Source organism: Diaphorina citri, unplaced genomic scaffold, assembly GCF_000475195.1.
Source record: "Diaphorina citri unplaced genomic scaffold, Diaci psyllid genome assembly version 1.1 scaffold992, whole genome shotgun sequence".
Classification (NCBI taxonomy): Eukaryota; Metazoa; Arthropoda; class Insecta; order Hemiptera; family Psyllidae; genus Diaphorina; species Diaphorina citri.
This window is the reverse complement of record NW_007378423.1, coordinates 1-16,285: the sequence shown is the minus strand read 5'-3', so window position 1 is coordinate 16,285 and position 16,285 is coordinate 1. Positions and strand designations below refer to the sequence as shown.

At 32.4% G+C, this 16,285-nt stretch overlaps 1 protein-coding gene across 1 annotated transcript in view; it reads left to right on the top strand.

Moving 5' to 3' along the window:
* LOC103513600 overlaps positions 1–15,248 on the top strand; it is a gene marked incomplete at its 3' end in the record, with an annotated part of 24,987 nt that extends 9,739 nt beyond the window's left edge. The window contains exon 2 of the mRNA XM_026826743.1: positions 14,845–15,248. Coding sequence (XP_026682544.1) covers positions 14,853–15,248 — 396 coding nt within the window. The remainder of the gene's footprint in view (positions 1–14,844) is intronic.
* Positions 15,249–16,285: the final 1,037 nt, after the last annotated feature.

Genomic DNA, 16,285 nt, shown 5'->3' with positions numbered 1-16,285 from the left:
TTTCTCTCTCTCTCTCTCTCTCTCTCTCTCTCTCTCTCTCTCTCTCTCTCTCTCTCTCTCTCTCTCTGTTATATTGATAGAGTAACAAAAAACGCCCATATCCTGTTATGTATCTCTTTTTTATTTTTGTATCATATTATTATTGCAATCTGGGGAAAAAGTGATCTAATCAAGCAAAATTTCTGAAAAGGAAAAAAAATCGTATACACAATCATCTTACCTATACGGAAATTGAAACTACCTTTGGTATATGAATACATTATAGTTGGTTGTACTTTTTTAATCAATAAATTTAATAATTTTGTGCAAAAAGTCTTTAATATTTTGTGTGAAGTTCATGATAATAAATAACAAACTTTAAACTTTGCATATATGATTTTAATATAAACTTAGGAAACTGAATGAAAATAATTAACCAGCACAATAAGAGGAGGTGTCTGCTATGCCAAATCAAGCGAAATACTCGATTCTTTTGGAATCTGCAGATTTTTATCAAAAATCTATACTGGTCCATAAAATTAAATTAGCTGCAATGTGTGAGCACACAGCTTCCTCGTGAAACAAACACATAACAGTTGGTTCCAAAAGTTTCCGTAATTGTCTGCCTAACCCAACATTTCTCGGACCAGCCTGTCTGGTCCTCGAGAACCAAACACTGTGACACCCATAATGTAATGACTAATGAGGAAACAAGGTCAAACATTATTAATTACACACATGAGTCCTTCTTCAACTCTGAAATTGGAATTTTGCAAAAAATATTGAATATTAAAAGATTAATAATGGGTACCTTCATACATGAATAGGTAATGAACAGGTTTTTTTTCCAAAAATTACATATTTAGGTATATGAAATCCGTTGAAATGAGATGACACCCATAATGTAATGACTAATGAGGAAACAAGGTCAAACATTATTAATTACACACATGAGTCCTTCTTCAACTCTGAAATTGGATTTTTGCAAAAAAATATTGATTATTAAAAGAATAATAATGGGTACCTTCATACATGAGTAGGTAATGAACAGGTTTGTTTCCAAAAATTACATATTTAGGTATATGAAATCCGTTAAAATGAGAAAAAAAATGCGACTATAAACCTTGAGGCTGAATTGAGCTTTGAAAAATTAAAAATAAAATGGTTTGGTTCAAGCTAATATTGGCATCACCCTCGCTGAACTGCGGGGATTTATACCCACAATATCAATCATGTGTAGGAGAGTTAGAGAGCACATCGAAGCTTGAACGCTAACAGCAAAATTATTGACTGTGGAAGTGCTCGTGTTAATATCACGCTGGAAGCGGTCGTGTTAATAGTATTAATGTCGGATTAATGGACGTCCATTCATTTTTGTCTCAACGGCCTGGACATTATCTTGGATACTGGTCCAGAAATATAACTTCTGATGAAGTTTCATTGGTTCATACATCAGAAGCAACATCTTGCTTGGAGCATCCAAGTGTCCACTTTGAAAGACTTTTAGAACCTTGGAAAATCAGTGGTGTAGCGTACCTACATATCTAGGATGAATCAGAGATTTATCCAACCACCTATGACTTTATAACAGAATCATCATTTGCTTTCTACTAAATGAATAAGCGCTGCGCTTTATGAGTTATTGGTGGAGATGTCTAAACTACGTCCTCCGATTAGTGGGTCTCAACGGCCTGGACATTATCTTGGATACTGGTCCAGAAATATGACTTCTGATGAAGTTTCATTGGTTCATACATCAGAAGCAACACCTTGCTTGGAGCATCCAAGTGTCCACTTTGAAAGACTTTTAGAACCTTGGAAAATCAGTGGTGTAGCGTACCTACATATCTAGGATGAATCAGAGGTTTATCCAACCACCTATGACTTTATAACAGAATCATCATTTGCTTTCTACTAAATGAATAAGCGCTGCGCTTTATGTGTTATTGGTGGAGTTGTCTAAACTACGTCCTCCGATTAGTGGAGATGTCACTATTACAACATTTTCTTCTTTGAAATATTTTATCTCTGCGTCAAATTTGGTTCATAATATAGGTTATTTTTGTGAAATTCAGATAAGTATGTCTCAGCCTGATTATACTTACAGTTACCTAGGTACCTAGCTTTATTAGAACTGAACCTATTTGTCTTCACAATCGCCACTGGGAAGATAGACCTAATAAATTATATTAGCATAATAAAATAAAATATGGAAACCCATAAGAAATATAATGTGGAGCGAAATGTGAGGATTAATAAAAATTAATTAGCCAATCCATACGACCAGGTTTCTGTTTCCGAAATTCAGGAAACGCATCTCAATAATCATCACCGAAATGGCACACCGCCAGAAAAACGCAAGAAACGCCAGGTACGTACTTGTTACCTAAACCGGATGTGAACCGCGTTCTGTGGTTGGATTACTTCTTGAAAAATTAGAAATTCCTTCCAGAATGGAATTTAATTTGAGTATAATCCAATGCTATAATGTGATAAAAGTACCATTGGTTTTTAAAATATTTATTTTTAAAATTGTAGGTAATATTTTTTTTTTTTTTTTTACATTTCGAGTATATTTTTTTTAAATACTGACCTTTGCTTCAAATTTCAAACCACCCAAACAACATTACTTGAAGGTTGCTCATGTACCTAGTCTTTGCAGGATTTACACATAGGTATTATACTAACTTCTACATAATTAATATAATTATGCAAGTACAATCCTGCCATCTCAGAAGTAACCATTTTCCACCAAGGGTTAGTCCTAGATGCTAAGTATATTAATGATTAATGTAGGATAAATACATTACTCTCATCACTGCGACCATTTTATTATTTTAAGTACCTGACTAAATATAGGTACTAATAGGTACCAAGTGCCTAGAGAATATACTTCCTATACCTTTGAGATGTAGGTGTACAATTAGTACCTACCTACTTGGGAGAAAACTTACCTAATGTATCCAATGAGACTTTTCTGCGTTCCTGTTGAACATAAATTAACTGAATTAACATAATTATTCACAATAAACTAGATTACTAGAACATTAACATACCTATTAACACCGTATCGGCAATGTTTAACAATCTCGGATAGACGTACAGTCTGTCCCAAAAGTACTTAGTCCTTATGAAACTATACTCGTAATGTCCATATGTTTACATTTTACACATGGCATGGGCACAAGGTACAGATTTATGAGAATAGGGACATATTTATGAGACATTACGAGTATTTTCAATCTTGTTGCTATTTTCTACCTCACATGATGGGTGCTTATAAAATGGTTTCAATAATCAATGCCAATCTCAGAAAGAAATTATTCCCCAAACATGTCCAATAAAACTGACATGTTCTGCTTTTTCCCAGTAACAGATAAACTAGCATCCAAACACTCATGAGAAATGGATTTAGATTCCAAAAAAGGATTTTGAGTTTTTTTCCCTAAACGTGATTCAGTTTAATTGATTGCCCATGTTTTGCGAGGAAAAAAAATCAAGGAAAAAAGTAGTATTTTTTCCCTCCAAATATTTTGGTAATCAAGTGGATATTATTTGGAAACATGTAATAAACTGATTGGTTTTGAGATAATACCTATCTAGATTTAAATATATTTTTTAAGAGCCCAAAACAATCCATAGATCAAAAACCATATTCTCCAGATAACCTACTTGCAATATTTAAAATCATATTCTTTTTTTTTTTCCAAAATCGCCAATTTAAAACCCGAAATATAAAGTGTTGGTCAGTCTACGGTAAAAGCACTTATTTTTATATCAAATTTTCTCAAGTAATGCTAGATTCAATTTCCTAAAAAAAGATCTCAGTTAATTATTAATTGCAACCCCTCAGAAACCTTGAATTAAAATCGCCAATTTAAAACCCGAAATATAAAGTGTTGGTCAGTCTACGGTAAAAGCACTTATTTTTATATCAAATTTTCTCAAGTAATCCTAGATTTCCTAAAAAAAGATCTCAGTTAATTATTAATTGCAACCCCTCAGAAACCTTGAATCCCAAGACGCAGTGGTCTAACAAAAGACCAAAACACGATTCACATGTGAAATGTTCATAGTAAAAGTTAATAACATGTTTATTAGGACAAACACGAACTTTATCCGAGGAAGTCTGTGCACTAACACGATGCACATGTGCTTCTGAACATTATGTTCATAATTTGAATATAAACACTACCTTCGTAATTCAGCGAAGTTCCTTAGATATGATTCTGGGCAAAAAGAAGAACTTATCATTTGGAATTGGTTCTGCACAAGATTTGTTCGTGCGAACTGAGAGATTGTTTGTAATTTGGTTTCATTAGTGTTCTTTATGTAGTTGTATATAGACAATATAGGAACTAAGCTTTTAACGTTATCCGTACCTACTTTACCAGGTATGTGATTTGTACCTACCTATTGACAGTGTTCATGGGAGCAAAGCTCATGTTGGTGGAAGTTTTTCTCAATGTCGTTCCAGGAAATGATTAATGTTGGTTTTGAAGCCTTTTAAATCTTCAAATCAGACAGTTTCATAATAACACTCTTGTCATAGTCACTGAGTTGACTCTTTTTCACATTTTTGAAGTAGAAGGTTGAAGATGTACCTAACTACCTACTACAAGAGTATTTGGAAATATTGATCAAGTACCTTTTTCATAGTCAACTGCATTGTGAAACAGTTAATTTTCTCTATTACGTCCCCTGTGTGTGTTTGCATTAAATACTTTTTTTTTACATTAAAAAATATCTTTTGTACACTCCATGCTCTTAACTTCCCTAATCTTTCGCTGAAATCTAATTTGTTGGGTTTTTTTACGATTCATTTTATACCTATTCAGCATAAGTTATCATCTCTTTTCTTCAGACCTGGGCTGGATGGTAATTTCCTTGAATAATTATTTATCTTAGAACAATAATATTATTCAATAGCACGCTCCTAAATTATACACTGCCGGGTAGAGTGCTTGAGATTGTAAAAAGGAAAATTAAAACACCATAAAATTCTTCATAAGTAACGAATTTCAAGATAAGGTAGGTATTGAGAACAGTCGAGGTTTACCTATATCGATGGATATCACAACGATTTCCCATTAAAATTGAAATTAGAAATATTATATGCCTGGGTAACTACTTGCCTATGGGTATAAATATCACCAAATTCCATATCTACTTCTGGTTCATGTCTAGAATTAGCTGAATATGTAGGACATGTAGGTATTACATATATTTTTCATTGCTCTGAACTCTTTTTAGCTTATTACAAACTTTCTGGTGTACCTATGTAGTATGTACCCAATATGTTTGTTCTTGGACTTGAATCAGACTTGTCCTTTCATTTTAATGAAATGGTTTTAAGCAGTATTGTGGACAATAATCCCTCATTACTGGAAAAGTCTGGACTTAGGAACAGACTTCCATATGAAGGAACAAACTTGGCAGGCAGAAAATGTGATTGTATTTAAATTTTGCTGACGTCAGTTCTTTTCTTTCCTCTGTACACACTTGAGACTAAAATGAAGTGCTTATTGGAAGAAAAAAAATACCCACCAGTAAATTTGTTATATTTTAATTCAATAAGTATCTTGAAGTTTATTAAAAATGGGTAAATATGACAAAAAATCACGGTTGCTCAGAACAAAATTGTAAAATAATGGTAATATTGTAATAATTAAGTATAAGTACCTTATGTTATTTTTTGGTAGACAAATCGTTTTGAGAGTCTTCTGCTTAGATTTATGGGTTTTAAAACCATACGGACGGTGGTACGGACCTACTTGTCCGGTGACAGTGCCAAAATATGACGATTTCTTTGGTTCTCTCAAGAAGGTAGTAGATTTTTTGGTACAAACTTTCAGTTTAATTGATTGCCCATGTTTTGCGAGGAAAAAAAATCAAGGAAAAAAGTAGTATTTTTTCCCTCCAAATATTTTGGTAATCAAGTGGATATTATTTGGAAACATGTAATAAACTGATTGGTTTTGAGATAATACCTATCTAGATTTAAATATATTTTTTAAGAGCCCAAAACAATCCATAGATCAAAAACCATATTCTCCAGATAACCTACTTGCAATATTTAAAATCATATTCTTTTTTTTTTTCCAAAATCGCCAATTTAAAACCCGAAATATAAAGTGTTGGTCAGTCTACGGTAAAAGCACTTATTTTTATATCAAATTTTCTCAAGTAATGCTAGATTCAATTTCCTAAAAAAAGATCTCAGTTAATTATTAATTGCAACCCCTCAGAAACCTTGAATCCCAAGACGCAGTGGTCTAACAAAAGACCAAAACACGATTCACATGTGAAATGTTCATAGTAAAAGTTAATAACATGTTTATTAGGACAAACACGAACTTTATCCGAGGAAGTCTGTGCACTAACACGATGCACATGTGCTTCTGAACATTATGTTCATAATTTGAATATAAACACTACCTTCGTAATTCAGCGAAGTTCCTTAGATATGATTCTGGGCAAAAAGAAGAACTTATCATTTTTTGGAATTGGTTCTGCACAAGATTTGTTCGTGCGAACTGAGAGATTGTTTGTAATTTGGTTTCATTAGTGTTCTTTATGTAGTTGTTTATAGACAATATAGGAACTAAGCTTTTAACTTTATCCGTACCTACTTTACCAGGTGTGTGATTTGTACCTATTGACAGTGTTCATGGAAGCAAAGCTCATATTGGTGGAAGTTTTTCTCAATGTCGTTCCAGGAAATGATTAATGTTGGTTTTGGAGCCTTTTAAATCTTCAAATCAGACAGTTTCATAATAACACTCTTGTCATAGTCACTGAGTTGACTCTTTTTCACATTTTTGAAGTAGAAGGTTGAAGATGTACCTAACTACCTACTACAAGAGTATTTGGAAATATTGATCAAGTACCTTTTTCATAGTCAACTGCATTGTGAAACAGTTAATTTTCTCTATCACATCCCCTGTGTGTGTTTGCATTAAATATTTTTTTTACATTAGAAAATATCTTTTGTACACTCCATGCTCTTAACTTCCCTAATCTTTCGCTGAAATCTAATTTGTTGGGTGGATGCTAAGTATATTAATGATTAATGTAGGATAAATACATTACTCTCATCACTGCGACCATTTTATTATTTTAAGTACCTGACTAAATTGGTACTAATAGGTACCAAGTGCCTAAAGAATATACTTCCTATACCTTTGAGATGTAGGTGTACAATTAGTACCTACCTACTTGGGAGAAAACTTACCTAATGTATCCAATGAGACTTTTCTGCGTTCCTGTTGAACATAAATTAACTGAATTAACATAATTATTCACAATAAACTAGAACATTAACATACCTATTAACACCGTATCGGCAATGTTTAACAATCTCGGATACAGTCTGTCCCAAAAGTACTTAGTCCTTATGAAACCATACTCGTAATGTCCATATGTTTACATTTTACACATGGCATGGGCACAAGGTACTAATTTATGAGAATAGGGACAAACATTAACATACCTATTAACACCGTATCGGCAATGTTTAACAATCTCGGATACAGTCTGTCCCAAAAGTACTTAGTCCTTATGAAACTATACTCGTAATGTCCATTTGTCCATATGTTTACATTTTACACATGGCATGGGCACAAGGTACAAATTTATGAGAATAGGGACATACCTATTTATGAGACATTACGAGTATTTTCAATCCTGTTGCTATTTTCTACCTCACATGATGGGTGCTTATAAAATGGTTTCAATAATCAATGCCAATCTCAGAAAGAAATATTATTCCCCAAACATGTCCAATAAAACTGACATGTTCTGCTTTTTCCCAGAAACAAATAAACTAGCATCCAAACACTCATGAGAAATGGATTTAGATTCCAAAAAAGGATTTTGAGTTTTTTCCCCAAACGTGCATTGTGGGTAAATATGACAAAAAATCACGGTTGCTCAGAACAAAATTGTAAAATAATGGTAATATTGTAATAAATAAGTATAAGTACCTTATGTTATTTTTTGGTAGACAAATCGTTTTGAGAGTCTTCTGCTTAGATTTATGGTTTTTAAAACCATACGGACGGTGGTACGGACCTACTTGTCCTGTGACAGTGCCAATATATGACGATTTCTTTGGTTCTCTCAAGAAGGTAGTAGATTTTTTTGGTACAAACTTTCAGTTTACTTGATTGCCCATGTTTTGCGAGGAAAAAAAATCAAGGAAAAAAGTAGTATTTTTTCCCTCCAAATATTTTGGTAATCAAGTAGATATGGATATTATTTGGAAACATGTAATAAACTGATTGGTTCTGAGATAATACCTATCTAGATTTAAATATATTTTTTAAGAGCCCAAAACAATCCATAGATCAAAAACCATATTCTCCAGATAACCTACTTGCAATATTTAAAATCATATTCTTTTTTTTTTTCCAAAATCGCCAATTTAAAACCCGAAATATAAAGTGTTGGTCAGTCTACGGTAAAAGCACTTATTTTTATATCAAATTTTCTCAAGTAATGCTAGATTCAATTTCCTAAAAAAAGATCTCAGTTAATTATTAATTGCAACCCCTCAGAAACCTTGAATCCCAAGACGCAGTGGTCTAACAAAAGACCAAAACACGATTCACATGTGAAATGTTCATAGTAAAAGTTAATAACATGTTTATTAGGACAAACACGAACTTTATCCGAGGAAGTCTGTGCACTAACACGATGCACATGTGCTTCTGAACATTATGTTCATAATTTGAATATAAACACTACCTTCGTAATTCAGCGAAGTTCCTTAGATATGATTCTGGGCAAAAAGAAGAACTTATCATTTTTTGGAATTGGTTCTGCACAAGATTTGTTCGTGCGAACTGAGAGATTGTTTGTAATTTGGTTTCATTAGTGTTCTTTATGTAGTTGTTTATAGACAATATAGGAACTAAGCTTTTAACTTTATCCGTACCTACTTTACCAGGTGTGTGATTTGTACCTATTGACAGTGTTCATGGAAGCAAAGCTCATATTGGTGGAAGTTTTTCTCAATGTCGTTCCAGGAAATGATTAATGTTGGTTTTGAAGCCTTTTAAATCTTCAAATCAGACAGTTTCATAATAACACTCTTGTCATAGTCACTGAGTTGACTCTTTTTCACATTTTTGAAGTAGAAGGTTGAAGATGTACCTAACTACCTACTACAAGAGTATTTGGAAATATTGATCAAGTACCTTTTTCATAGTCAACTGCATTGTGAAACAGTTAATTTTCTCTATCACGTCCCCTGTGTGTGTTTGCATTAAATATTTTTTTTATATATATTAGAAAATATCTTTTTGAATTAAATATTTTTTTTATATAGGTATTAGAAAATATCTTTTGTACACTCCATGCTCTTAACTTCCCTAATCTTTCGCTGAAATCTAATTTGTTGGGTTTTTTTACGATTCATTTTATACCTATTCAGCATAAGTTATCATCTCTTTTCTTCAGACCTGGGCTGGATGGTAATTTCCTTGAATAATTATTTATCTTAGAACAATAATATTATTCAATAGCACGCTCCTAAATTATACACTGCCGGGTAGAGTGCTTGAGATTGTAAAAAGGAAAATTAAAACACCATAAAATTCTTCATAAGCAACGAATTTCAAGATAAGGTACTGAGGTAGGTATTGAGAACAATCGAGGTTTACCTATATCGATGGATATCACAACGATTTCCCATTAAAATTGAAATTAGAAATATTATATGCCTGGGTAACTACTTGCCTATGGGTATAAATATCACCAAATTCCATATCTACTTCTGGTTCATGTCTAGAATTAGCTGAATATGTAGGACATGTAGGTATTACATATATTTTTCATTGCTCTGAACTCTTTTTAGCTTATTACAAACTTTCTGGTGTACCTATGTAGTATGTACCCAATATGTTTGTTCTTGGACTTGAATCAGACTTGTCCTTTCATTTTAATGAAATGGTTTTAAGCAGTATTGTGGACAAACAAAAATTAGAAAAATAAATGTTGGCAGGTGGGCCAATAAATGGTACGTTTTTTAGGTGGGCGAATAAATGGTACACTTACCCTAGTTGGTTGTACTTTTTTAATCAATAAATTTAATAATTTTGTGCAAAAAGTCTTTAATATTTTGTGTGAAGTTCATGATAATAAATAACAAACTTTAAACTTTGCATATACCTATGATTTTAATATAAACTTGTTGTGGACATTAATCCCTCATTACTGGAAAAGTCTGGACTTAGGAACAGACTTCCATATGAAGGAACAAACTTGGCAGGCAGAAAATGTGATTGTATTTAAATTTTGCTGACGTCAGTTCTTTTCTTTCCTCTGTACACACTTGAGACTAAAATGAAGTGCTTATTGGAAGAAAAAAAAATACCCAGTAGTAAATTTGTTATATTTTAATTCAATAAGTATCTTGAAGTTTATTAAAAATTAAAAGATTGCTTGAATCAAAACTCCCCATTATAATTCTCTTTGTAAGGAGAAAAAACTTAGCAGAAAGGGCTTAAAAACTGCTAGCGAACCAGTGCTATTCAAAAATTGTAGTCGTAAAAACAAAAATTAGAAAAATAAATGTTGGCAGGTTGGCCCATAAATGGTACGTTTTTAAGGTGGGCGAATAAATGGTACACTTACCCTAGCTAATTAGCGAATTGTACAACGTAGGTTATACACTTTCAGCCAGTCTCTATTCAATCCTTATCAGAGTTACCTGTCCCTGTCACACATCTACCCTGTCTGGATACGAAAATATAATATATCTACCCTGTGACAGAAGCTCCATGTTTGACGCCCACCATCAACAAAAAAAGTTGTACCTACTCGTTTTTCGATTGCAAATATTATATACAGTGAAGACAAAATCTCTTTGAAAATTTACACAGAAATGTATACCTTATTAGGTAATTTTATTTTTTATTAGAAGATATAAAAAATATTTACAAAGATTCATCATAATCACGTATGATGTACCTACCTAGAAATTGGAAATATCTACAAAAAATTAAATAATAAAAATATTTAGAAGCCAACACTACAACTAAATGTTTCTTTTTATTTATTGTTGACGTGCTTCACTTTAAAATTCAAGCAATCTACCTTTTTAAAAAACGATTTTAAATTCTAGCAGCAAAAAAAAAGAGAAAAAAAAAGAACTGATGACATGCTATTCATCATTTAATAAATAAATAAGATGCATCAAATGTGAATTAAATAATCTGATGTCCAATTGTCAACTAGTGATTCCTGATTCCACCCATCGATAAAATTGGCATGGTATTTAAAATATTGACTGATACCTAAGCTTCCCTCTCTTCCCTCACAAAGGATGAGAACCACTTTCACATTACTTTAGGGTACATTTTAAAAAAAAAAAAAAAAAAAAAAAAAAAAAAAAAAACTGATGACATGCTATTCATCATTTAATAAATAAATAAGATGCATCAAATGTGAATAAAATAATCTGATGTCAACTAAAGATTCCACCCATTGATAAAATTGGCATGGTATTTAAAATATTGACTGATACCTAAGCTTCCCTCTCTTCCTTCACAAAGGATGGGAACCGCTTTCGCATTACTTCAGGGTACATTCTTTTACATTCATGCCTATCTAAGATCAGAAAAGTTCGAAGTTCGACCATGGCTGGGATTTGAACCCAGTAGCTCCAGGTTGACAGTCAGTGCACTTGACTACTTGGCCACAGAGATGGACTATGTAGACAAAGCACTGACAAAATCTATAAATCAATCTAAATAATCAGCAAAGTATTGGGTAGAAAAAAAAAAAGGTGAAGAGTATCTATTCTTCTTCCATACAGGCCAATATGTTGTTAGAATGGACCTTCACAACGACACCGAGGCGAATACAATAGTCCGTCCCTTATACCTTTTTTTATTACTATTGTAATAATAAAGGAAGGACGGACTAAAAAGGAAAATTAAAACACCATAAAATTCTTCATAAGCAACGAATTTCAAGATAAGGTACTGAGGTAGGTATTGAGAACAGTCGAGGTTTACCTATATCGATGGATATCACAACGATTTCCCATTAAAATTGAAATTGGAAATATTATATGCCTGGGTAACTACTTGCCTATGGGTATAAATATCACCAAATTCCTTATTTACTTATGGTTCATGTCTAGAATTAGCTGAATATGTAGGTATTACATACATTTTTCATTGCTCTGAACTCTTTTTAGCTTATTACAAACTTTCTGGTGTACCTATGTAGTATGTACCCAATATGTTTGTTCTTGGACTTGAATCAGACTTGTCCATTCATTTTAATGAAATGGTTTTAAGCAGTATTGTGGACATTAATCCCTCATTACTGGAAAAGTCTGGACTTAGGAACAGACTTCCATATGAAGGAACAAACTTGGCAGGCAGAAAATGTGATTGTATTTAAATTTTGCTGACGTCAGTTCTTTTCTTTCCTAAAAGGTACTTGAACAGTATGTAGGTAGGTAAGTAAGTAGGTAACTACATTATTGTACTCGAATTTCTTTCTAGATTACTGAGGGTAGATAGTATTTTAGACCTTTTTTTTTCCAAAAAGAAAGTCCAATCTCAGGCTTAAAATTTGGAAAATCATCACTTTCTAATCTACATTTTTTTTTTCTTTAATACCTACTACCCTTAAGTACCTATGTACCTACCTACCAATTTCAGTCTTTTTCAATCTAATATTTTTTTTATATATTTTCTATTACTTAAGTAGAAAGAATTTTCTACTAAAAAAGAAAAAGTAGGTTTGGAGTGATTTCTCTAGCTTTTGACTTCCTCTTGACTTTTGCCATTTTAAATCTAAGAATTAAACAAAGTACCTAATTAGATACCAATTATTCATTAATTACTCACCACTATTTTATGATTTAAAACCAAAAAATATTAAATAAGATGGTAAAATAAAAAGAAATTCGAACAATGGTACATTTGAGAAAACATTCATGTGAAATACTTGTTACCCGGGACGATTATTTCTACACCGTTCGGAATTCCGACACTGCACCTTTTTTTTACCATTTATTTAAAAAGTATTCACATAAAATTATTGCAATGCATTTGAATCTATTGAGAATTATGTTTTAAGTCCAGAAAAAATGAAAAAGTCACTTGAAAACTCAATACACAGTCTACAAACCTTAGCTACGAAACTCAGTTTCTTAAGGGAAAAAACAGACAATTGTGAAAAAACGTAGGTTCCTCTCGAAGCACAATTTTCAAACTGATTTTTTTCAATGTTTACAAACATCAGCTGATTTTGATGTATGAGAAGTTAAACACAAATCGTCTGAAAAATTGTTTAAAATTATCAGGGGTTCTCAAAAATGGCACGTTTCCTTATTTTTGGCGCTTAAATAAAAAAATGCCGATTTTTGGTACGAAGACGGTGACTAGGTGTTTTACCTTACTTATTACACTAGACCGGCTTACCATACTCATATTGACTATCCCTCACACTTTGAACTTTCTGCTTTACCATGAGAGGTTATCTTGATTATTTCATTTTGTATTTTTTATAGCACTAAACAATTGTACAGTAAGTCATACCCGCTATAATGCTTTACTTATTGATATCCATAGATACCAAAAGCTATGCTATTTTTTTACCGACTCTATTTACTAAAGTTACTTTGTACTCAGGGTGGAATTGGACCAGATACCTACCATACCCAACACATTATGTTCGTATCTATAGTATGCTATTTTTTTACCGACTCTATTTACTAAAGTTACTTTGTACTCAGGGTGGAATTGGACCAGATACCTACCATACCCAACACATTCGTATATCTATAAGTACTTTATGATTCTATCTGATACACTTTTGAACTTATTGGTTAGAACTATTTCATTTATTTATTTTGAACGTTAGGTGGGTTTAATATCGATACGAGTATCTCAGATAGTAAATTAAAATGCACCTAATATCAGTAAAATAAATACAACAGTAGCAATAGCTATCACGTATGTCTTACTGTACCTCGTCTTACCAAGGACATGATCACACAAAAGGGACAAAGAAATATTATCCTCTTTTGATTAGATTCGAATGAAAAAAGTCAAATTTAAAATAAAATTTGTCATAAATTCAAACAGCGCGAGTATTTTTCCATAATTTTGAAAAAGAACATTCTACATTAATATGTGGATTTGGAAGACAAGTGAAAACCTGTTTCAACACCGATGAATAATTTGATTTTGAAGAGTAAAAAAACTAAATTCTGGTACCTACTGCTTAGAGTAGGTATTACCGTTTGATGACAAAGTTAAAATATTTTACGAAAAATATAAAAAGAAACATTTTTTATCAATGAACAAAAAATATCATTTATCAGACGTAGGTAAAAATATTATCCGTGTCATATTGAACGTATCATTCCGGCTAACAAGGTCTTTTCAAGATTCATAAAGTCATTTATTACTAGTTGATATTTTGTCGGTTTTTGTTCACAGCTGGAATAAAAAAAAGTTCTGATTTTCACCTTTGTTCTTCTTTATTTACGTAGATTTATGTTAACGGCCACTGGTCGAGTATTTTTATCTTCAGAACACTTGGTCGTAATTAGATATTATAATTGTTTAAAATCCATAACAACCTACCTTTATAGTGTGTTGGGAATGTTAACTTAATGGAATTCGCAGAAATATTTCACTCTTTTATGTAGGAATCTGTTTGTATCAGTAGGTAGGTAGATATGTGTCAATAGCGTTGCTGTAAAATTATGGTTATACCTAGCTAGATTCATACGAAATCGATCTAAAATATGACCTACTTACCAGATCTTGGGAATTTTTATTGGAATGCTATAAGCTCTAGAGCTAACATCAGATTTTGTGTTTTTTGTTGCAGATGATCTAATGGTCAACATGTCGGATAGTGACGCTGGAGCCATGCTGATGGCGGTATCCCAGCATCAGCACCAGCAACATAATGGAGGAGATGCTGACATGATGTCAGATGATATGGATTCGGATCCAGAGGAAGCCCCCACCATGCTAAACATGATCCAAGCGTATGGTGCTGGGGGAGAAACGAAACGGAACAAAAGAAAGAATTTCAAACCTAGGAACATAGAAACCAATCCCATGCTAGGCAAGAATATGAATGAAGAAGAACGAGAGAATGATTCGAGTGAACATTCACGTGATAGTTTTGATAATTCTGATTACGCTTTAGATCTCAGTAATAGTGATATGATCAAGAAAGGTGCTAAAAGACAAAGGACAGCATCCCCCGTAGAAAGAGATAGTCTAGCTATTTTTCATTGCTCTGAACTCTTTTTAGCTTATTACAAACTTTCTGGTGTACCTATGTAGTATGTACCCAATATGTTTGTTCTTGGACTTGAATCAGACTTGTCCTTTCATTTTAATGAAATGGTTTTAAGCAGTATTGTGGACAATAATCCCTCATTACTGGAAAAGTCTGGACTTAGGAACAGACTTCCATATGAAGGAACAAACTTGGCAGGCAGAAAATGTGATTGTATTTAAATTTTGCTGACGTCAGTTCTTTTCTTTCCTCTGTACACACTTGAGACTAAAATGAAGTGCTTATTGGAAGAAAAAAAATACCCACCAGTAAATTTGTTATATTTTAATTCAATAAGTATCTTGAAGTTTAATAAAAAAAAAAAAAAAAAAAGATTGCTTGAATCAAAACTCCCCATTATAATTCTCTATGTAAGGAGAAAAAACTTAGCAGCATGATTCGGGCGTTTTACCCCTAGAGCCGACTAAAAACTTAATGAATTCATATTCCACATTCAACCCCTTTCAATCCATGTTTAAACCATTTATACGACTTGTTCTATATTGTGAGGTCCTTACATATGAAAATTCAAAGCTCTAGATGCTGATAAAGAAATAAAACAGAAGTGTCAACGATTAAAATAAATAGTTGAAGCGGTCCAAGAAAATCTTTGAAGAAAAAACATAAAAGCGAGCGAGGAACAGCAGTTTTATTCTCATTTCAATCCACATTGATTGAAATTAATGATTTTATTCACCTCTTTGATTCAACCAGTCTAGAATTAAAACTGGTTTAACATTTCTTTTAATTTAAGATTAATAGGTGTTCGTAAATCATGTTTACATTTAAGTTCTTATGTTTCCAATAGCTAATAGGTTTAACATTTCTTTTAATTTAAGATTAATAGGTGTTCGTAAATCATGTTTACATTTAAGTTCTTATGTTTCCAATAGCTAATAGAAACTTATTACACTAGACCGGCTTACCATACTCATATTGACTATCCCTCACACTTTGAACTTTCTGCTTTACCATGAGA